Source organism: Pipistrellus hanaki (assembly GCF_964339955.1).
Source record: "Pipistrellus hanaki genome assembly, chromosome: 11".
Classification (NCBI taxonomy): Eukaryota; Metazoa; Chordata; class Mammalia; order Chiroptera; family Vespertilionidae; genus Pipistrellus; species Pipistrellus hanaki.
The window spans coordinates 42,589,518-42,613,453 of record NC_140513.1 but is presented as its reverse complement, the minus strand read 5'-3'; the positions used below and the strand labels follow the sequence as shown (position 1 = coordinate 42,613,453).

The window sequence follows — 23,936 nt, the reverse complement described above, 5'->3', positions numbered from 1 at the left end:
CTGGTTTCTAATATTGCTATTGAGAAGTGCAATGCCATTCTGACTCCTGATGCTTTAGGTGACATACTGTTTCCCTGTGGACACTTTTAGTATCTTGTCTTTATACCTAGTTTTTTTAGTGTGAACTTTTAAAGTTCAAGATTGAATCGGAAGACATTTTCTTTAACTCTTGGAGTTTTTAAATATTTTACCATTGATGATTTCCTCTCCTCCATTTTTATCCGATATCTTTGGAATTCCTATTTGGCTTGGGCTCAGAACATCTGCCTCAAAAGCTTCCCAAGGTTACATATTACAATACTTTTCTAGGGTTGTTTAATAGCCCTCTACCTTGAAATTGAAAAAACTCCAAGCAATCATTGTTTGACACAGACACATGAGATTTAGGTGACATAAAAATGATATTATAATCATGCTTCTTCTCTACCTCTGAAAATACAATCTGTTCTATATTAATAGACTTTGAATTAAAGTATGGGGCCATTGACTATCAAAGGATATTCTACCCCTAGATTTTGTCTTTCTACTTATTAGCTCTGAGGTTGTGGCTGAGACACTTAAATTTCCCTGTTATTTTTCCTCATTTATGAAATTGTAATAAGGATTAAATGAATTAATACATAGAAAACCCAGGAAAAAAGCTCATGGCAAAGTTAACAAAATCAAGAGATTTTAGGTATTATTAGTTTTGTGGCAGCATCTCCAGTCTCTTAGGCAGTCCTCATCTTTGAAATAGGATTAATAGTTCATCTATCTTTCATGCACAGTTTAATAAATGACTATTAAAAAGGGTCTCCCTAAAATTGCAAGAATAATAATGCTGATCACCAAGTCTACCTGCTCAGAAAGGTCTTATTTCAGACATGCTAGTGTAGGTGTTTGTTTGCCAGCCAAAGAATCTGCCTTTTCCCTGGTGACTGTAGATGTTGGAACAAAACTCAAGTGTGGGTGTGCCAGCATGGAGGGTGGTGAGCCTGCATATAAGCATAGATTCCAGTAGCACTTAAAAAGATAGTCAATATGATTAAACACGGACAAGTCTGAGAAGGGAAATAAAAATGTGATAGAATGATGCAATGTTTATTATTTTCAAAGCCAAGTTTCTTTTATAATAAATAAGAGAGAGAAAAATAAATAAAGGAGGTGCCCAGAAATCAAAGCAGAAGACATACAGAAAAGAACAAAGCCCATAGCCGGGAAGGCACATGTGCCAGGCTGAATGTCTCACCCAGGACCGTATAAGCTTCTATCAGCACATAGCTCAGGGACTTGATTTGGTATTCTTTCTTATATCCCCTCTGATCTTCTGCCTAATTTTCTTATCTTTGCTTTGAGGTGAAATTGTATTTTAGCCTGTTGTGTAATAACTGAAATAGATGAAAGGATGGGGCTGGTCAAGAGGCAGGTAAGTGGGCCGTTCAATCAGAAGGCAGTAGGAGTCAACTTTTGGATCTGTTGTTTTTTGCTCCTTAGGAAAGATGTTCCCTACATTCAGTGACATCCACTTGGCCCCCTTCTCTGACGACCAGCTCTACATGGAACACTACTCCAGAGCCAACTTTTGGTAATGTTCTCTTTCTTTCCTTTTTTTTTTTTTTTTTTTTTTTTTTCCCCAGAGTAAAGTAGAATTTCTGAAATGATTGACATTTGGGGTCATATCTTGGGACCGAGGGCTGTCCTCTGCACTGTAGAATGGTTAGCTGCATTTGTGGTCTGTATCTACTAGATGCCAATAGCACCTTCCTCCCTAGGGTGACAACCAAACTGTCTCCAGACATTGCCACGTGTCCCCTTGGGGGCGAAATCACTCCTCAATGAGAACTAGAATAGACATAACAGAGAACTGCTTAGTAATATCAAACACCCCAAAGGCTACCCTGAGGCTAATATGACATCTTCCCCCTGACTGCTGTAGCTCCCTTTCCACTTTCCAGCATCCGTTTCGTTGACTTGGGACTGTGGCTTTTATTAGAACATGCCTTTGTCAGAGAACATATCAATCAGTATTCCTCACTGTAAATGGGTTGATTAAAAAATCTGTGGAGCTTTCCAAATTGGCTGTTGGCTTTTTGGCAGTTCACCTCACCCTCTGAGACTTGGTTTCTTCATTTGATAAATGAAAACTAACACAAAAAAATTCTTCCAGTTCTAAACCACCATTCCTTCTAGCATTTTTTCTGAGAACTGGTTTTTAGAGGAGAAAGAAGGGAGGAGAATGATGATATTGGACCCATGGAGGAAGGAACAGAACTAATAGCATCCTAGTGGGGATATTAAGTGTGTAGAAGGGAGCACAGGTATGTGCCGGCAGATGGATGAGGATGGATGCTAAAATTTAAGCTTTGAGTTCTAGCTGAGGTAAGCAGAGCCCTCCAATAGAGATATCCAAAGTTCATTTCCCAGGTTTGCTCTTTATAATTCTATCCTTTGGTGAGATGACAGCAAATAGGAGGTGCTTTGGTTTCCTAGGTTACAAATTCTGTGAGAAGTAGGGTCAGAGTGCTACTATTTTTCTTTTCCCCAACTGTTTTCTTACAAAACAGGCTTTCCTACCACAGATTCATAGCATTATGTAGCTTCTGCTTAATCTGTAAATCTGAAACTTCAAGCCAGAGACTTTCCAGTGGGGATAAAGAGCCTTTTGGTATGTGGAGGGCAATGAAATGGGGGAGAACTTCATTATGATTATTGTCTGGAAGACCTACCCTAACTGTTTATATTTTAAATGTGTCCTCCTGATTCAGTGGAGAAGTTGGAGAGACCAGAATTCAAATAAAAGAGTACATGGAGAGGTTGGTTGTCCAGGCATTCCTTGTATGACCTCCCAACCATACCATCTGTGGGCAGATTACTACCTTGAGACTATACATGGTAACAGTGGACTGGCTAGGCTCTCTATAAGTATATAAACATGCTGCTACTTATTCCATCTAAAAAGAAGAAAAAACTTTTTTTTAAATATCTCACTTTCCCAGCCAGCCACCGTTCACCCATTTAAGTCCCCTTGCAGCAAAATTTCTAAAAAGAGTCATCTAGCCCTAACTGGTTTGGCTGAGTGGATAGAGTGTCAGCCTGCAGACTCAAGGGTCCCAGGTTCAATTCTGGTCAAGGGCATGTACCTTGGTTGCGGGCACATCCCCAGTAGGAGGTGTGCAGGAGGCAGCTGATCGATGTTTCTCTCTCATTGATGTTCCTTTCTCTCCCTCTTCCTCCCTCTCTGTAAAAAATAAATAACATATATTTTAAAAATAAATAAAAAGAGTCATCTATGCCCAGCCATCTCCAACTGCTCCCTTCAATTTTTCTCAAGACACTCTACCAAACCCACTCTTATCAAGGCCCCCAGTGCCCGACCTCCACATTGTTAATGCCAGTGACCAGTTCTCCCTGTTTGACTTATTTAATTTACCAGCATTTGGGTAGCTTTCAAGCAGAATTACTTATTTGTCCCACATTATTTTCATTTTTCTTCTGCCTCACTGGTCACTTTCTCAACCTGTCCTCATCTGGTTGTTACTTGTCTCTTTAACCTCTTGATGTTGGAGTGCCCAGGATGATGTCTTTGGACCTCTTCTCTGTCCACAGTTGTTACTTCCTTTGTAAGTTCACCCATTCCCAAAGTTCACATACCATCTATATAGTGATGATTCCTAAGTGTATCTTTCTAGCTCAGACATGTCCTGGGAACTCCAAATTTTTCACAGCCAACTTTGCCTTCTGTAAATCTCCCTTTGGAGAGACTTACCATGTCTAAAACTCAACTTCTGATCTTCTCCACTCCCATAAACCTGCTCTGCTCATAGTCTTTCTATCCCAATTGCTAAGAAGTTTATCCTCCCAATCATTGAGCCCCCAAACCTAAAAGGCTTCTCTTCTTGTACCCCACAGGAAAACCATCAAGAAATTATGTTGGCACTGTTTTCGAAATATATCCAGAATCTGACTGATTCTCAATATGTTCACTGTTCTCAACACTATCATCTGATCTCATTACTGCGATAGATTCTTAACCCATCTTTCTCAGCATTTCCAAAATCTTCCAGTGGGTTCTACCCAGTCTGACTCTTCATTTCCTACTACCATATTCAGTCAGCTCCATCCACACCAGTTTCCTGCTCATCCTTGGACAAATCAGACATGCCCCCACTGAAGGGCCTTTGCATTTGCTGACTTTCCACCTGGAATACTTTCTCCTCAATATTAATGGCTACTTCCTTCACCTCCATAAAGTCTTCATTAAATGCCACTTTCACAATAACACCTACCCTCACCACCCTATTTAAAACAGTAGCCATACCACTCCCAACCCCACGTTTTCTGCTCTGTATTTTTTCTCTAACATGTATTACCTCCTAAATGGTATATGCTTTCTTTATTTATCATTGTTTATTTTTGTATCCCTCCTGATAGACTGTCAGCAATTATAAGATCCAGAATTCTATCCTTTTCCACTGTCTCTCAAGCACCCAGAACAGTGCCTGCCACATGCTAGGCGTTCAATAAATATTTATTAATATTTCTGAGTAGAAATTTTAATATCCTCAAGCATATACAGAAATAATTACTATTAAGATTTTAGCTGATATCTTTTCAAATTTTCTATCCTTTATAAAATAATTATCATACATTTTATAGTTTTTATTTTGTTTTTTTTCTTACTTTAACAATATCTTATTGACATTTTCTCATATCTGTTAGATAGTCTATATTCTACCAGAATATGAAACTTTATAGAATTTTATATACTAAGTTCTATAAGAAACAACACTAAAGTAAGTTTCCAATTATAGAAATCTTGATGTACATTCTGATTATTTCCTTACAATAAATTGCTAGAAGCAGAATCACTGGACCAAAAGGTGTGAAGAAGGAACTTTAAAAATTGTTCTTATATATTGCCAAATTGCCCTGTGGAAAAGTTTTACCAATTAACACTTCCACCAGTGGTATATGAGAATGTCTGCTCAGTCTTGCCCATAAGGGATATGTTTTATTTTTTTAAATGCCAATTTGATTTGCAAAAATTTTTTTAAAAAATGGTGGCCAGTTTATTTTTAATCTGTACTGCTTTGATAGCTGGTGCATTTGAATTATTTTATTTTTAGTCAATAAACATACAAAAATATTTTTAAAACCATATAGTTCTCAAAATTTACAGCCTTTGCTTTCTTTCTAATTTCCCTCCCTTCATAAAGCAGTTTTTGCATTAGACTACTAGCATGTGGACCTTCGGTTGCATTGCCCCAGGGAACAGGTGGTGAAAGCCTGCAAGATTTCTGTTAGAAGAAGCAAAGAAGTGGGAATGCTGGCTGAGGGGAAGAAGGGGGATGAAAAAAGAAATGAATTTGGGTGTATTTTGAGGGAGTCAGCTGAGAGACTGAGGAACAACTAACAGGCTGAATAAGATGATCATCAGGTATAATGAGTTATTAGTCTTCACATGACTTCCCTACCAATAGCACCTGATGCCATTGGCACATCTGGAGCCTAAACTTGGTTGTCTTTCTTTACTGGCCCCAACTGCCCAGTCTCCTCCCCATCATGATCCAAATCTTCAACACTGGATTGACTCCAGGTTCATTCTTCATTGACTTCCTCTTTCTGTCTGCACTCACTTCCTTACTGATCTCCTTCAGTCGCCTGGCCGTCAATATTGTCTTTCGGCTGACAACTCCCATGGTTAGAACTCCAGCCCAGATCTCTCCCTGGAACCATAGAAGTCGGATGTCCATCTGGCTGTTAACAAGTCTACTTAGATGTCTGTCGGATATCTTAAATTTAACATGTCCAAAGGCAAGCTGCTGCTCTTCACCGCCACCCCCTTAGAACGTTTATTGCAACTACAGAACAGAAAGCATAGGCAAACTGGCAGTTGTTAAACGCTGGATGAATCAGACTCTAGAGCCAGACTGAACGGTGCTTAATTCTGAGTTCTGTCAGTTACTAACTGTAAAACCTTAGCCAGGTTAGTCCAGTCTTTCTGAAACACAATTTCTTTATAAATTAAAGATCACAACATTGCCGGGACCGGTTTGGCTCAATGGATAGAGCATCAGCTTGGGGACTGAAGGGCCTCGGGTTTGATTCTGGTCAAGGGCATGTACCTTGGTTGCGGGCATATCCCCAGTAGGGGGTGTGCAAGAGGCAGCTGATCGATGACTCTCTCTCTCATTGATGTTTCTAACTCTCTATCTCTCTCCCTTCCTCTCTGTACAAAAATCAATAATATATATATATATATATATATATATATATATATATATATTTTTATTTTTTTATTTATTTTTTTTTAAATCACAACATTACCTGCCTGGGGGTGGGGGAGTTTCAGTTTGAGGGCAGTGTGAGGGGTCTGCCAGACGCTGCATGTATCTATCCCGGTTGTACATTCAGGGATTGTGGAAATAAGCAATGGTGGGTATGAGCCCCTTGGACACCCCGTGCAGTGGACTTGGTCCAAATCTTCATTTACTGCCTGTCCTCCATAAGCCCTTACCTACTAGAGGCATCCTAAACTCCCTAGTATCAATATTAGTTCCCCCTTGTTATCTAACATTCCTTTAAAAGTTGAGATATTTGCCTGACCAGTGTGGCTCAGTTGATTGAGCATGGTCCCAGAAGGTCACCAGTTCAATTACTGGTCAGGGCACATGTTCAGGTGGCAGCTTGATCCCAAATAGGGGACATACAGGAGACAGCCGATGGGTGTTTTTATCTCTCCCTCTCCCCTCCTCTCTCTGAAATGGAGATATTCTCCTTTCTCCCACATACGTACTTTGTCCCAGAAACCCAAGTCCTCTGGCGAAGGATTGGGGAATATTTACCATAACTGCTTGTGGTGCTTCAGGGGCCTGGGCCTCCAGTCATGGACCAGTAGTCTCTGCACCCATAAACCAGATCTGGAAATTAGTTCTGCAAGTTAAGTGAGGGATGCACTCTTTCTATTGTGACAGCTAATGCCATCAGCTCACCAGCTAGCAAGTTTGTTGTTGTTCTTGCTATTATACAAATTGAGTACCATCCTGGTGACTGCACATCTCTTTCGCCTCTCTGGTAACGCTAGGATCTATCAGCATCTACCACAGATCCCTGTGGGTCAAGGTATTGCCACTCTAGCCTTGCTGTCTAACTCAGTATTATGTCATTTTTGCCTATGACAGTCGATTACTGCTTTATTGCTTCTGACATTTTAAAATTCCATCCCCATTGTGCTCATTGAGAGCATAATTTAATGGCACCATCACCTATTATTATTGATCTACTGAGGAGAGCCACCGTAAGCATCTCAAAAATGCCACTGCTCGCTCACAGAGTTACTCCAAGTTACCTAATAAAAGGAAGATTTTTCTGGGATTTGCCTGAGAACAGTCAGGTAGAATGTTCTTAGATCTTCTATAGTAAATTCATCCATTATTTCCACCTCTCTGAGCCTTCTGACCCTTTCCTCAATACTATGCTGCAGAAGTTCTGGAATCTCTGTCTCATTAACTGCAGGCCTCATGATGACCAAGCTTCAAAGCGACTTCCCAGCAGACCATGAGGACTGGTCTCTTGCTAGAGCATTGAATCTGTGGAGTGCCCCTTGTGGAGTGAATTGTACCCTCATCTGAATTATATTCTACCTTAGTTCAACACCTTTAAAAATCCATTTTCATACATATTTTCCTGTTTCTTAGTGGAAAACATTAACCAGCTTCTGCAGTTCCTTAGGTGTGTAAGTTATCTCTTCCTAGAATAGGAATCATATTTACTGCTCAGGCAGTGCTGGAGTTATCAGCCGGACAGCAGTGGGCAATAGTGAGGCAGATCCCGAGGGGAACAAAATTATCTTGCAAGGCACAAGCTTCAGGATAAGTTGTGCAGTCTTCGGGCAAAGGGAAGCTATTCTCTGCTGAGAACAGGGATAAGAATTCTGTTACTACAGTCCTGAAGGAGTCAAGGGAGTTGGGAAGGTGTTTTCAGGATTCTCTGCCTTGTCCATTCAACTATCACAACCCCAGAGCTCAGAGCCCTTCTCTTTCCCTGTCAGTGCCCTAATATGATACATAAGACAGTCAAAGTTGCCTGTCCAATCTCCTTCACAGCTCTCCTGCTACTACTGTTTTAATACCTCTTTTGGGGGTGGGGAGATGGGCAATTTTAATTTGAGGAACTGTCTAATTCTGTACCTGAGTTTTGGCACAGCAGGTCTGGGTGCACTGATGAGATAAGAATTCCTTTAAATTCTGCTAAGAAAACCCTCTGGTTTCACAGTGTTTCTTAAGTTGGGAGTTGGTTGCCCTGAGAGTATAGTTCTCTTTTTTTTTTTTTTTTGCAATGCTTCCAATGCTGTTAACAGAGACTTGCCTGCTCCTCACTCCATATAATTATTATCACCCCAGAATCTCAAGCACACAGTCACCATATAGCCCAATGCTTCACCTTCTACCTTTACTGCATCCTAATTAACCACCAGTGAGATCATTAGTAATTACAATGAAACTACATGCCAAGGGTTATCACTCCCTGCTAGCAGTGAGGATTCTATTGTCATCAAATTGGTGAATAATTCCATCTTGGGGGTCTACATTCCAGGGCCACACTTTATATTGATTGTCTGGGTCCCCAGAAATCACAGTCTTAGACAAAGCTTATAAGGTGCCACTTTATTAAAAAAGATAATCTCAGTGAAACAAGAATGAGGAGAAACAAGAGTGAGGCGGGCAAGGAGGGAAATAATACGCAAATATGTTACTGAGCTGAACACTGGGTGGTATCAAACATCAAGAGATTGCTTGATCCATTGATTGAACCACATCTCAGGACAGTTTATACAAGGGAGGGAGAAAAGCAAAGGTATCCATTGCCTCTTATATCCCCACTGGTCAGATGTTCATCCTTCCACATTAACTACACACTGGGTTGTGCATGCATGGGCACCAAATGGGTCTCAAGGCATCTCATGCTCCAGAGTCAGCATGGTTTCCCTGGGGTGCTCTGGGGTGCTCTGAGGTGCCCTGGGCGCCCTGGGGCAGGAGGGGAGACACCTATGTGCAGGCCTGAGCAGAAGCACTGTTGGGTTGTGCTCAGGTGGGGTCAGATGAGTCCTTACCTCAACATAGCGAGAGTGGAACACATGGCTGAGGATTCCAGAGACAGGTAAGACTGAGTGAATCTGACACTTAAAAGGTGATACACCACTAGGGAACCAGAGGAAATGAGCCATTTCCTCTTCTCAGCTTGGTATGAATGGATGATATGCATCCACCATGCTCAACAAGAGCCGATCCAATGGAATGATATTAGGGATAGATACCCTTTGTGGATGCCCTGTAGTCTGTTGTTCTTTACAGAGATCAGAAGTCCATGCTTGCAAAGGACAAGGGAAGATGAATGGAACAGGACTAAGCCACAGGCAATAAGTGCTCCCATTTTGCACCATTCCACTCCAAATATACTACATGTCTTGCTGACCATAGTACTGCTGGGAAACAGGACATCTGGTCAGCTGAATGAATAATCCGCTAAATTCCACTGTGAAGATAATGGGTGGTTCGTTCCTAGGCTAATTCTGCTCCTAAACTGAAATTTCTACTAAAGGTTCTTTTGTGTATAGGTAGAGTTTTAGGCCTTCTGGACTTTCCCAGTAATAGATTTGACAGTCACTGGTTCATAGAAATATTATGTGAGCCAGATAAGAACATTTCACGTCACCATGTGATTAAACCAGATTTTTGTCAGAAGCTACGCATGTGCACAAAGTATCACAGAGAAGGAACTTTTGCAGGAATACTGAGGCCAATACAATCATGTTTGGATTTTCATGGGCCACTGTCCTTGTTTTGTTATTTTTCAATGATTTTTGGAACTTTAATTTCCTTTTAACTACCCAGTTTTGTTTTGTTTTTAAATGTATATTTCCTTGGCTTCTCTATTCATATCTGCAGCTCTTGAACTCATCTGGCTTTTGCTTACAGAATAAGCCTTGATTTTTAAATTCATCTTTTTTTGTAACTTGTGTCAAATTCAAAGCTGCTGGACCCACACACATCCAGACCTGTGTCATCGAGGATATAGTATTTCAGTTTCTGGATCCTCTGACATCAGAGCTGACCATTTCCAGACAGAATCACCAATCCAGCAGACATCCTCTTTACCATGCCCTCGCCTGGTTCTAATGGCTAAAACAATCTAGTTCCTTACTCACAGAATTAGGAGTCCACTGAATTAGGCAAAGCTATTTATTATATTCATAGCACATATACAGGCAGACTCTTATTAATTGTTTTCTTTCCACTTTTGGTTTTAAGAAACAAACTAACAACAATGAGAAATTACAAGAAAAAGAATATTTCTGGTGAATTTATCTGAAAACCCAAGAGTAGATTCAGCTTCTCAAGTACAAGTGGATTTGGGGCTCACTCACATTGGCTCACTCAGATATCCCTCCCCACTCCCTCCGTCTGTCACACTTTCCCTCCAACTCTCTTAGCCCCACTTAGTAAGAATTTTCTTCATGGAAGCAACATGGTTTCCAGCAAATCTAGATTTATAGACTCATATCTTCATATCTACCGTACTTCTCCTTCGTAACAGTAGGAGCAAATATCTTAGACTTGACTGTCTTCGAGTCAGATGTTTAACCCTGGATCCATTGCCAAGGCCAGGGAGATAAGATGCTCTGGTTGGCTGAGACTGAGCCAACCTGCAGAGGGCAGAGTCAAGACCATCCAAATCACAAGAACAGAGAACAAGGAAGATGTATCTTCCAGAAGATCTGGTGTCATTAACAGAAGAAGAGCAACTGTTTGCTGGTAGAACAAACAAAAGATGTCCGCCACAGTTGTCTTGACACTCTTCCTTCTGACACAGACTTCCAATTCCTGTGCAAACCAGGAATGACACAGGCTCTCTGTCACTTCTTACAAAAGAGCCACAGTCTGAAGTTTGGATCCTTTTAAGGCCTGTGAACCCATTTCTCCCTCTCCTTTGTACCAAAAATGTATTTCACAAATACAAAACGTATATAAATACAGATATGTAAAATATAAGCTGCATTATTTTGATGGAGTTTAAATCAGAAAAACCGGACACAAAATGAATTGAGCACCTTTGCATGATGGTACATCTGCATTCTGCTGATGCATAAAATTGTCAGAAGAAACCAATCCTTTAGTCCTGCCATGTGTAAGGGATGTATAAGAAGTTGAATAAAGATGCATTTTTTTCCTAAACAGCCATCCTTCTCCTCTCGGCGCTCCCACCAGGCCATTCCAACCACCCTCTCAAGCAGCATTATTCTCAGCACCCTGTGTGACGTAGCTGACATTCTTGGATCCTTGCTTTTGGTTTCTAGGTCTTAGGGAAACATATGACTTTCACCCATGAGCATCCCTTGGTTGATAATTTCAATAAAGCATAGTACATTAAGAGACCCAAAACTTGTTAATGGTTCAACAGCGGAATGGGGTTTCCCTTCCCTCATGTCTCCTTTCTTCCTTCATTATATTTTCTTAATGTTTTTGGTTTTTTTTTACACTTGATCTTAGCTAAAAGGCCAAGGAGTGATGTTTGTTTGTGTTTGTTTTGTTGTTTCGTTTTTAAAGGAAGGGAGCTTTTGATGTGGATTGAGAGATTTTGTTGTTGTTGTTGTTGTTGTTAGAATGAAGAAGCAAAGATTTTATTAAAGTAAAATATCTGAGTTATGTTATGAGAGAGTGTGTTCATGTGAGCAAGAGTGTGTTCATATGAGCAAGACCCTCGCACTGGAGAGGGTCTCTTCTGTTGAATCTGGAAGACCAGTGCTAACTAATGCAAGAGAGCCCAAGGCTGTACCACCCTCCTTCTAAGACAGATCCAGACACTGGTGGGGAGGAGGGACAAAAGGCCAAGGTGAACTAGAGGAGCGACTACAAGAACAGGAGAGGCTGGAGAAGGGAGGTTCTCCTGGCTGCGTGCCTGAGCCAGGCTCAGCGTAGAGAATGTGAAGTTAAGGTGAGGGTAAGTGGCTTGCCCCTTTCTCTGCATTGTGGGTATGTTTAGGCATAACTAACAATAAGATGGTTTTCCTGCCGAAACCGGTTTGGCTCAGTGGTAGAGCATCAGTCTGCGGACTGAAGGGTCCCAGGTTCGATTTCGATCAAGGGTATGTACATTGGTTGCAGGCACATCCTTGGTGGGGGATGTGCAGGAGGCAGCTGGTCGATGTTTCTCTCTCATCAATATTTCTAGCTCTCTATCCCTCTCCTTTCCTCTCTGTAAAAAATCAATAAAATATATTTAAAAAAAAAAGATGGTTTTCCTTCTGGACTTTAGTTGTAGGAGGTTCCAGATGCTGCAGGTATTGTGGAGAAGTGGGCTGGGGGCGGGGGGGGGGGGGGGTGGGGGGGATGCACTTGAAATTTGGAATACAGGACAAAAAAAACCCCACACACATAGATTCTGCCTTGTGGGCTTCTAAAGGGATCGTAAGTTAAGTCAGAAAACAAAACCCACATATGATGGAAATGATCCCCAGCTTCTAAGTCAACAGATTCATTTCCTAACCCATCCCCCCACCATGGGGACTCAGAGTGATGCCAGCGCCCATCTGCTTTAACCATTTTTATGAAGCGTTTCGGAAGGAGATTGGAGATTTCTAAGAATTAGAAATATAGTCCAGCCAGAAACGTTTTAAAACCCAGGCAGTGGGCTCTGTGCCCACAACTCTCCGTCTGCCCAAGGAATGGTGCCCATTTGCACCACACTGATCGTGGCTACTGGGCTTTCATTGGCACTGAACACACAAAGCAAATGGCACAGACCAGGCCTTCCTCCCCCACTGAGAGCTGTGGTTGTATGTGGAGAACAGAGAGTCATTCTCAACCTCAGCCACTGCCAGGCAGGGGCTGTCTTTGCTCTTGGGGATTTCTCTTTCACCTACTTGGCTAGGATTCTAGAACAGCTAACTTAGTAGTCTTCAACCCTGATTGCACATTAGAATCACCTAGTGAGCTTTGGAAACAAAGAAATGCCAAAGCTGTACCCCCAGATCAAATCAATCACTAATGTGTATGTGTGTGTGTGTGTGTGTGTGTGTGTGTGTGTGCGCGCGCGCGCGCGCGCGCGCTTGTGGGAGGAAAGGGGGGAGGGGGAAATGCAGTCCCAGCATCAGCATTTTTAAAAAGCTTTCAGGGGATTCTAAAAGAAGGACAAGGTGGAATTCTGGGCTCTCTGGGAAATTGTCTGTCTGTCTGCCTGCCTCTCTGTCTCTGTCTGACTCTTCTATCTTTCTCTTTCTCTTTCTCTTTCTCTTTCTCTTTCCCTCCCTCCCTCCCTCCCTCCCTCCCTCCCTCCCTCTCTCTCTCTCTCTCTCTCTCTCCTCTCCCTCCTCTCTTTCTCCTTTTCCCTCTCTCTCTCCCCTCCTCCTCTTTCCTTCCAATAAAAACGTTTGTGACAATGACTCATTTCCCCAGGAACAAGTCCATCTCCTTCTGAATCTGAAGGTTGTTTAAACATACAGTATTCTGTTTCCCAAGCATTTTCTAGGGCTATTGGAGATTGTTTCCAAGATGTGTGTTTGTAAAATGATACGCAGCACTGTTCTTCTCCTTTACCTGTAGGCCAGCCTAGCTCTCGCCCCTGGCGGAAGGAAAAGATTAAGAAACAAGCACGAACCTGAAGAAGCTTGGAGGAATGTTTTTCCATTTCTCCATTATCCTTATTGGCACTTGTGCTCACACAGAGGGCCATTTAGGACACCAGTTTCTCAATCCATTCATTATATAAATATATCGATTTATTTGTAGATATTTTCACTCCTACCGGTATGTGAGGTCCCATGCTAAGTGCTAAATATACACTGATAGAAAAGAAAATACTTCTATTTTTTAAGTGGGTGAAACTTGAATATTTCATTGTCACACGAGGTTTTACATTTTTACATTATGGAAATATTTTGTCTAATTCATACATATTGAATAGGGATTAACAGGGTAACAAAAGGAAAGAGTCATCCTAGGTAGAGGGAAAACAAGCAAAGGCTCAGAGATGAGAAATAGGACAAGTTCCTCCGGATCTGAAAGTGGCTCAGTGGGGCTTGCATTGCACTTTGAGGTTAAGGCCTGGCTGTTGATCTAACACTATGCTGCTTCCCTGCGTCTCTTGGGAGCATCTGAGACTTTGCCTTCTGTTGTAGAGCCTTCCTTTGGCTGTGCCTTCCATCACAACCTAATTGCACCACAGATTTTTAATGTTTATTCTGTGCTTTGTTGTGTTTTCTCTCTCTCTTCCCTCCATATTGGCAGGTGGAATTGGGGAGGGGGGGAGTGGAGAAGGAGATGGATGAATTAAATTCCCATCTGATGGACAGGCTATATATAACACACACCCTTAGTAAATGACTTTTTAATCTCAGGATAAAAGCCCTCACTCTTTAGTAGCGAGGTCCCAAGCCTTTCTGGAGTTGGACCTGGGAATTGGAATTATTAACAAGCTCCTCCAAGTAATCCCATGGTTCAGATTGGGGACCCCTTCCCTAGACCCCAGTACTGAGGTGAGGTTCAGAGAATGACAGCCGGCACTTAGACAGCAGTGACAAAATGTCAAGTGAAATAAGCCAGTCAGAGGAAGATAAGTATCACATGGCTTCACTCGTGTGGAATCTAATGAACAAAATAAACTGATGAACAAAATAGACCCAGAGACATAGAAGCATGGAACAGACTATGGAACCTCAGAGGGAAGGTGGGGAAGGATGGGTGGGAGAGAGAGATCAACCAAAGAACTTGCATGCTTATATGCATAGCCCATGGACACAGACAGCGGGATAGTGAAGACCTGGGGGCTGACTAGAAGAGTTAGGTGGGGGGGGGGGGGGACACACATAGATATTACTTTCAACTATAAAGATTTTTTTTAAATGCCAAGCACTGCTCAAAGGGCTTTGCTTATATTAACTCATTTAATCCTTACTGTAACCTACAAAGTGAGCCTTGCATTATTTTTATTTTTAGAGATAAGAAAACTGGTAGAGTTCGTGTGACTTGCCCAAGGCACAGAGCCAGTCATCTGCAGGGTTTGAACAAAGCTAGTCTTAATCCAGATACTGGATCTCCTCCCTACATAGCCAAGACCTTTAGGCAACATGACAGAGAGCCCTTGCTGTGCTGCAGGAACCGGTGGCTGCTGGTGGCACTGGGGCACTGAAGGAGAAAGCAGGATTTGTAGCACTTGCTGGATGTCACCGACCACAGAATTGAGAAGTGTGCACAATTGACTGTGACAATCCAGCCATCACCCACTGTGCCTGCCCGGTCTGCCACGACGGCAAAGGCCGTCATGAAGGCGCCGGCCAGTGGCTACGGAGGACAGAAAAGGGAAATCCACCTCCCAAAACAACAGGAGTGTCCAGAGGCTTTGCAGATCTAAAGTCGTGTTCTGGGTTGAGCTAATGAGAGGGCCCAGAAATTGTATTTTGGGACTTGCATAAAGTGTCATAGACCAGGCATGAGATCAAGGATGGGCCATGAGGCCAAGGATGGGAGCCCAAAGGCCTTCCTCCGCCCCCCCTCCCCTCCCCCCGCCCCAATATCCTTCTCATTATGTATTCCCACAAGAAATTTCCATTACCTCAGCAACACCCTCCCTTCTCCCTTGCCCAACACAGGTCAAATGCAGGTCATTTCTGCTCTGCTGCTGCCTACTGACCAGTTGTCCTTCTCATGGCCTCATTCTTACTCCATGGTACAGATTGGGAGGTCATGTGATGCTTAAATAAACTGATGGCCTGTGATGAGCTTCTACATCACAGCTCTGCTGGGCTTGGGGACTCAGGTGAGGGATGGGATGACATACATGATGACTCTTTATGCTATTGCAGGTACCAGCAGTGCTTCTATGGGGTCAACCTGTCCAGTCTCCGGGCTGCTGCGGTGGATGAATACTTCAGACAGCCAATCGTCGTAAGTGTGTCCTCCTTATGGGCTTCCTCCTGTATGTTTGTCTGTTGATTCATTCATTCATTCACGCACTCACGCACGCGTGAGCCTGCATCCACTGTGCTGCCAGGCTGGGTGCTAAGCCATCACAGAAGAGCATGTTTTCAAGTCTTCCAGCTTTGATCTCCCAGTCCATTAAGGAAATTCTCAGAAAATGAAAGCAAGGCCATTTTAGGGCTGCCTTTCAATAAGTGAGTTCAGATTTTCTTCCAGCTCAGATCCATCCCCTGCAAACACTCAGCCTCCTCACTTCTTCAATAATGCACATCCTCCCATTGATTCTAGTGGCCCAAGGCGCAATTAAAGAGGAAGTGTTGTAAATAAATAGCGGAGACTAGGAGCTTTGCTGGCACAGATTTGGGTTTCAATGGTGGTTCCATCTCACCGTGTAACCGTGGACAGCTTGACGTTTGCATCATCCGAAACTCTTTCAGTTGTAAGTGGAAGGGAACCCAACTCCAGTGGCTTAAGCTGAAATGGAATCACTGGCCCTCAAGAAGCGCAAAGCCTGGAGCTAGAGCTGGTTTCAGAGACTTGCTGCACAAGTTCAGGCAGTGCCTTCGGGCTCTGATTTTCCTATCCTCATCACATACCTCCGTTTCCTCTGATTTAATTCTGTTCTTCCCCTCATGGCAGGGAGATGTTTCAGAAGCTCCAGGCTCCAATTCTTAAAACTCTGAGTCCCAAACAAGAGCCTGCCTTTTCCTAATACCTGGGCAAAAGCCCAAGAATTAATTTTGATAAAGCCTGATTGTCTGGTGAGCTTAGTGACTGTGCAGCTTCTTGGACTGTGGAGAAGAGGTCAATTCTTGATGGTCAGAAACCACCAAATGCGTGCCCCGGAGAATTTGTGAAGATTGATATAGGCTAGGAAAGCACAAAATTCTTAGGGCCGGGCATACAGTAACCACTAAATAAATGTTGGCTTGTATCAGTAATATTATTCTCATTAGGTTCATGCCTTCTAAAGTCTAACCTCACTGACTAAAAATCCCAGGAGGAAAGCTGGACTGCAATCAATCTTGCTTGAATTCAGTCTGTCCTGACAGAAAGATAACATCTTTGTGTGTTTTTTATTCCCCAGGACTCATTTGACATTAGGATTTTGATGGCTCGATCAGTCAAGTACACAGTGAACTTTATGGATGCAAAAGAGGCAGATCTCCACAGGTTTGTACCAATCAGAGATGCTCCCTGTTTTTAAGTCTCCTCTCTCGCTCTCCCACCCCCAAGTCTGCAGTCCAGAGATTTGCTGTTCACACAGGGAAGAGATTTGAGGTCTGAGTCACACACGGGAACAGTACATTAGCACTGGTTTCCCATATTGCAGAATAAGGGTAAGGATTGTTTCAAGAATTGAATGAGAAAAATTAAACAGTGTATATCTCTACTTACATAACCAGACACTACTCCGAGCCCGTAACATATGACCCATTTAATCCTCACACAGCACCATGCAAACGGTACCATTGTTATGTCCATTTTACCAATGACACATATGAGGCAGAGTGGAACAATCAATTGCATAAGGTCACAGAATGAATAAATGTCATGAGAGCTGGGACTTGAACCATTCCTAAAGCTCCAGAGTCTGGGCTTTTTAACAATTCACCCAGGTCAGTGCCCATAAGAATGACAAGAAGAGCTATAATCTGATGAGTGCTTACTACATGCTAGGTACTGTGCTCAATATTTTAGAGGCACTGGCTTCTTTTCAAAGAAGGCACTTGATCAGTGCTAGCTTTTGCCCTCCTTCCCTCCACTTCAAGAGACTCTGCACTGAAGACTCAGTTCTCTGACATGACCTTCCACTAGTATTTTGTTTTTCCCTTCCTGAGAAGATACATATTTATGTGTTTCTTTCCTGGGTAAGAAACATAAGACCCAGCCAAGTTATAATTTGCTTGGACTCATGAGGAATCAAGGGTCAGACTTAAGAAAATGCAGCTGGCCGACTCAAACCATTGCCTACCTTGAGATCACAATGGAGAAAAGGTGTTAGTCAGGATAGGCCAAAACATGCTGCAGTCACAAAAAAGAATCTTTAGTGGCTTATAATAGCCCAGGTGCCTTTCTCCCCTACACTATTTATCCAGCTTCCGCTCTGCACGCCCCTCAGTCACTCCTCAGTCAGGCTGGTTCAGCATCCTGTGTCTGCAGTGATGCCAGTCCCTGAGGGAAAAGGGGGAGCGTGGCAAAGTATGTACTGGCAATACAAGTCTGTGCCTGGACACAACGCAGTGCACTTCTGTCCACATTTAATTGGTCAACACAAATCACATGGCAGTACCTGAACTCAAGTGAGTGGGTAAACACAGCCCTACCGTATGCTTGAAACAAGAGAACTGGCGTGTGGGAACAACCGAAATAACTACCGCAGGGCAGGACAAAAGTGATTCCGACTGGCTGCATTGGCTGCTCTGGGCCACCTCCTGAATGCCAGAGAGGTTTTCGAAAACTCCGAGATGTCATCTATTCATTTGGGCATTGATTCAACAAACGTTTACTGAGATCCCGCTGTGTGCCAGGCACTGCACTGGTGTATGCCCAGGTAGGAGCTCATGATCCATGCAGGGGTCTTCAAACTACGGCCCGCAGGCCACATGCGGCCCGCAGAGGAGTCTGATCCGGCCCGCCAGGTTTTTTGGGCAGTGAGCGCAGCCGAGGTGTTACAGTAGGAATTAGTAGTTCACATAGTCCGGCCCTCCAGCTCTCTGAGGGACCGTGATCTGGCCCCCACTTTAAAAAGTTTGAAGACCCCTGATTTAGAGAGATGCCAAAAATGGGAGGAAATAATTGGAATGCGACACCAACAAATTCAATGCGGCGAGTACAACGGAAATCTCTGGGAATGCGCTGATGCTGCAGGTGGAGGAAGTTAGGCCTTTGGGGGCAGCGTACCTACAAATACGCTGAAAACTTCTAGAGCACTCACTGAAATAAGTCTCCTAGGAGGAATACAGCCGCGGCGATGGACCCGGTAAATTGCTGTTTAACGGTGAAACACTTTAAAGTTTGCAAACACTCTCATACACATTGTTTTCCTCATTGAACCGTGTGAGGAAAGTAGGAGAGAGGTTTTGTTATCCTTCAACAAATAAAAAAAAAAAAAACTGAGGTTCAGATAATTGAAGTGATTTTGGAAGGTCCCACAGTAAAGCAGGTCCAGCATCTGGACGTGGTTGTGTCATTTCCAGTATTCTTTTTTTTTTTTTTTAATATATTTTATTTATTTATTTATTATTTTATTTTTATTTTTTTTTTTACAGAGAGGAAGGGAGAGGGGTAGAGAGTTAGAAACATCAATGAGAGAGAAACATCGATCAGCTACCTCCTGCCCACCCCCTACTGGGGACGTGCCCACAACCAAGGTACATGCCCTTGTCCGGAATCAAACCCGGGACCTTTCAGTCCGCAGGCTGATGCTCTATCCACTGAGCCAAACCGGTCAGGGCCATTTCTAATATTCTTTCCATTCCCACTTATTCTGTGTTTGGCGTAAGCCGTGGCCACTACCACATGACTCCTGTTGTAGCCTGGTGGGAAGTTAAATTGCCTCCCGGAAAAGTAAATGAACTATGGCAATGACCTTCAGAGCTTGCAACCCACTTCATGTTTCAGAGGCCGGAGCAGCCTTTTCATTTGAACAGCTGTGCAGGGGCACTGCCACAGGCCATGTTTTGGCTTCTTGAAGGACAGTTGTCACCTATGTCTTGGGTCTCCCCCTCCTCAGTATCAAAACACAGGATAAGTGGGAATGTGCAGCATCGCCCACGCATGAATCGCCCTGAGAGAATCTTGCTGCCGGAGCCAAAGCTCTTAAGAGGGAAGGCAAATATTCTGCGTGTTCCCGCTCATCTCACAGGAGTATCCGGGATGCTTGGTCAACAAGAAAACGTGTCTTCTTTCTCTTTTGTCTCCTTGCAGAGTAGAAATCCCCTTTGTGTTTCAGATGACGCAGTCTGGCCTCGTCCACGGCCTGGCGTTCTGGTTTGACGTGGCCTTTGTCGGATCTGTGTAGGTATCACCCCCCTTCTTCACCTGCTCTCTCCCCTGCTGCCTTCCGCTGTTTGTAATCAGACCTTTAACACTTAAAAAGTTACCTTCAACTGCAATAATACTGGTTGTTATGCATTCCAAGAAGATAAGCATTGATGTTAGTGTTACTTTTGGATTTTTAGGGTGCACGGAAAATAAGACAGTTTTCCGTAGTGTCGTATCAACTCTGGCTAAAAGAAAGGAGGGCTAGAGGGTCTGTGCTTTATCTACCCTCCTGCTTTTTTCCAGAATAGATGTGTGGGGAGGAGGGGAGAGGGGGGATTGGCAGGCAACCATCCCACCTGACTGCAGAATCTCTTGTGTCTGGGGTAACACCTCGTGTCATTCTTTCTCCCGTTCACAGCCTTTGCTTTCACAGTCTAGAATCCCTTTTTAATGACCAGGCAGGCTGGCGGTGCTGATGCTAATTGCAACGTTAGGTAACTTCTCCATCCTGCACTCCTTTCTCCCTACCGCAAAGGGTTGAAGTTGTGCGGCTTTAACAGAGGATAAAAAGCACCTACAAGTTGACTGTTGGGGCTTGGGGCTCCTTGTAAAGGTTTTGCCACTCCCACGCCCCTCCTCTTTGCTCTCCTGACTTCCGGGCCTTCTTCCTAGGCTTGCTCCAGTGCTCAGCTAGCAAAGAGACTTGCTTTGAGTCACATGACCAGGCAAAAGGAAACCCTTCACAGTACACCTCCTCCACTCCTTAGACCACCGTCCAGGCTCATCTGTGCACCTGCCTCATAAATCTGTAATAAAGTTTGGGGTTCATGGGAGAAGGGGGCTCCGGAACCTTTGCCTGGGCTGGCAGAGAGAAAATGGTGTGAAGTCATTCCTACACCACATAAGCATGTCCATTCAAAGATTCCATACATGTTCCCCTTAGACTTTCCCCCAGTAATATCCCAAGTAAATGCATCAGTTCCTGCAAAGGCAAGGACGATAGCTTTAAGTGGCCTGCTTCCAGCGGGAAGTTCCTTTGAAGTTAAAAAGCGTTATCTTTAACAGCTATAGAAAATTTGCATTCTATAATAGTTTGTAATGTGCCTGAGTATATTTTGATATACAAGTGGCTTATATCACTTAGTAACTTATATAAAATGTGCTCCCCAAATCTTCAAGTCAAAATATACACTGAAAATTTACCCCACACTTAGCATGTACCTGCTCCCTATGAGCCAACATCACCGCCAGCTCCACAGCAAGTGGCCACAGTGCTCAGAGCACAGCAAGACATTCTTACTTCTTCATCTGAAATGAAGAACCTCAACTTAAACATTACCTCACACACACACACACACACACACACACACACTCCATATCTAATGGAAGGGAGGTAGAGGTCATGCACTCCAGTAGTTTCCCATTTTTTAGATTTTTACTGATTTTTATAGAGAGATGGACAGACAAATAGACATTGATATGAAAGGGAAGCATCAGTTGGCTGCCTCCTGAATGCCCCCTGCCAGGGACCAAGCCCTCAACCCTGTCTGGGTCTGTACGGGGGATGGAATCGGCAACCTTTCGATGCCAGGAAAATGCCCATCTAACGAGCCATACTGGCTAGCGCTCCAGGAGTGTTTCTTGCTTCGAGAATCTCCATCAGGAACCCTGAACAAGTTGGTATGAATCATTAAGAGCCCAGACTCCAAACTTCTTAAACAAATCAGTTCCCAATTTAACTCTGTTACTTTTTGGGTTTCTCATTAACTTTGATTCAGAAATATAGCCAATGGATGGGAAGCCCGGCTCTCCAGTTGCCCTCTGTGTGACGTTAGGCAAGTCCTTTAAGCTTTCCCGGCTTACTCCATAGGGTTGTTGGGTAGTACGCACAATGGGCTAATATGCACAAAGCTCCTGGGACAGTACACAGCACATAATAACTGCTCAATAAAGTGAGCTGTCGTTATCTGAAAAGGGTTCTGTGAGTCAAAACAATGAAAATTATCTATCAACCTAAGTCCCCAACCCAATCCTATATAATAAAAGCACAGTATGCAAATTGTCCCCTTGACCAGAATTCTTCTGGGAGTTCAACCAGGGGACAGTCTGGGGGGAGGGGGGGGCGCGGAGGAAGCCCCAGTGGTAGCAGGAGACCAAGGGAAGGGAGGAAGGCTCCAGCCATCAGCGGGCAGCCGCTAGGGACCCTACCAGTGCACGAATTTCACACACTGAGCCTCTAGTCAATTAAAATAAGCCTGGAAGATAATTGGCTTTCCACTCTTTTCTTGCCCTACAGGGTAACAGTTTGGCTGTCCACAGCCCCAACCGAGCCTCTGACCCACTGGTACCAGGTGCGGTGCCTTCTTCAGACTCCTCTCTTTGCCAAGGAAGGGGAAACCCTCTCAGGGAGAGTGCTGTTCATAGCCAATAAACGGTAAGCAGGAAAGGACTGCTTGTAGGCATGGTGTGTGCGTGGGGGGGGGACGACTGGCAGGCCCCTGAGACTCCAGCACTGAGAAATAGCAACTTTCCAAAGGCCTGGCGGAATGTCACAGGGACCCTCTGCCACAAAACGGGCAGGGCAGATGTTCGCTCTGCACTGTGTGTGGCAAGGAAGAGGAGCTTCGGGTAACACAAGGGCCGTGTTCTCCACCTGACCGTGGAGGAAAGAGGGAAATCCACCAGCTCCTGGGAACGCTTGCCGAAGGCTTAAATGACCAAGTGCTTTAAATCCCACGTCAGCTTCCTGGCCCCTCACAACACTTGTCCAGCCACTCAGCCCAAATTTAGTGCAATAAAATTCATCAGCATTTGCAGGGGCGGTGTCTGGTGTGTCAGACAGGACTGGCTGCTTCTGGCCGGTAATGGATTTCATAAGGTCTCTGCAGTAATTCCTTTGATTTATCTCATTTTTAATACGCTCTCTTTTCTTTTTGCCTTGTTGGAGCTTCTCCTGGGTGTATTAGAGGAGAGAGGAGGGGCAGACTGGGTCAAGGACTCTCGGGATAGTAAGGGTACTCAACGGTCATCTCATTCAACTGTCTTCCCTCCCTACCAGCCCCGCTTCCTTGGGCCTGTGCTTGAGCAGTCCAGGGGCAGAGAGCTCACCACCTCCCAAATCAACCCTTTCATTTCTAAAAGTCTTTATTTATTTATTTATTAAAATACATTGTTGATGATTTCAGAGAGGAAGGGAGAGAGGGGGAGAGAAATAGAAGCATAAATGAACATAAATAGAAAACCACTGATGAGCTGCCTCCTGCATGCCCCACATTGGGGATCAAGCCTGCAACCCTGGCTTGTGCCTGGGCTGGGAATCGGACTGTGACCTCCTCGTTCATAAGTTGATGCTCAACCACTGAGGCTCACTGATGGGCCACTTTAATTCTTTCATTACAAAAAGCTAATGTGCTCATATGTGAACTCAAAACTACCAAAGTGTCTCTGGCCCCTCTACGCTCCCACCATTTGCCACACTCTCCAGATGTGACCCATTGTCTCTGTCCTTCAGGTGGTTTTCTGTGCGTGTGCCAGCAAGTACCATCCTTGTGGGTTGGTTGTTGTTTTATAAGGAGATTTCACTAGCAGTCTGAAACTTAAGATTTCCCTGAGTCCTAAATCCCAAATTTGTACAGATGGATTTGCTTTGTTCTTTTCATAGATGCATAATAGTCTGGGGCATGGATATACCATAATGTTATTTTTCATTCCATGGTTGATATTTAGCTTGCTTTCTTTCTTTGCTATTGCAAAAAGGTTTGCACTAAATATACTTGAACATATAGCTTGCCCTTGAATATTTCTAAATGAGATGCCTAAAAATGGAAATACTGGATTAATGAGTTTGGTAAATACTACCAGTTGCCACTCACACCAGCAATGGCTCATTTCTCCACATTTCCCTAGACTGAATGTTGTCATTCTCTATGGCTTTTGGTAATCTAATAGCCCCCAAAATAAGTTTTTAAGTTGCATCTTGTTGTTTTGGTTTGCATT

The 23,936-nt window shown here is 43.6% G+C and overlaps 1 protein-coding gene across 1 annotated transcript in view; it reads left to right on the top strand.

The window, feature by feature from the left end:
* Nucleotides 1-23,936, top strand: part of LOC311630477 (histone-arginine methyltransferase CARM1-like) — a 202,741-nt gene that overhangs the window by 165,010 nt on the left and 13,795 nt on the right. The window contains exons 7-11 of the mRNA XM_084899523.1: nt 1,474-1,564; nt 15,839-15,920; nt 17,041-17,126; nt 19,884-19,973; nt 22,237-22,374. Of these exons, the coding sequence (XP_084755649.1) occupies nt 1,474-1,564; nt 15,839-15,920; nt 17,041-17,126; nt 19,884-19,973; nt 22,237-22,374 (487 nt within the window). The remainder of the gene's footprint in view (nt 1-1,473; nt 1,565-15,838; nt 15,921-17,040; nt 17,127-19,883; nt 19,974-22,236; nt 22,375-23,936) is intronic.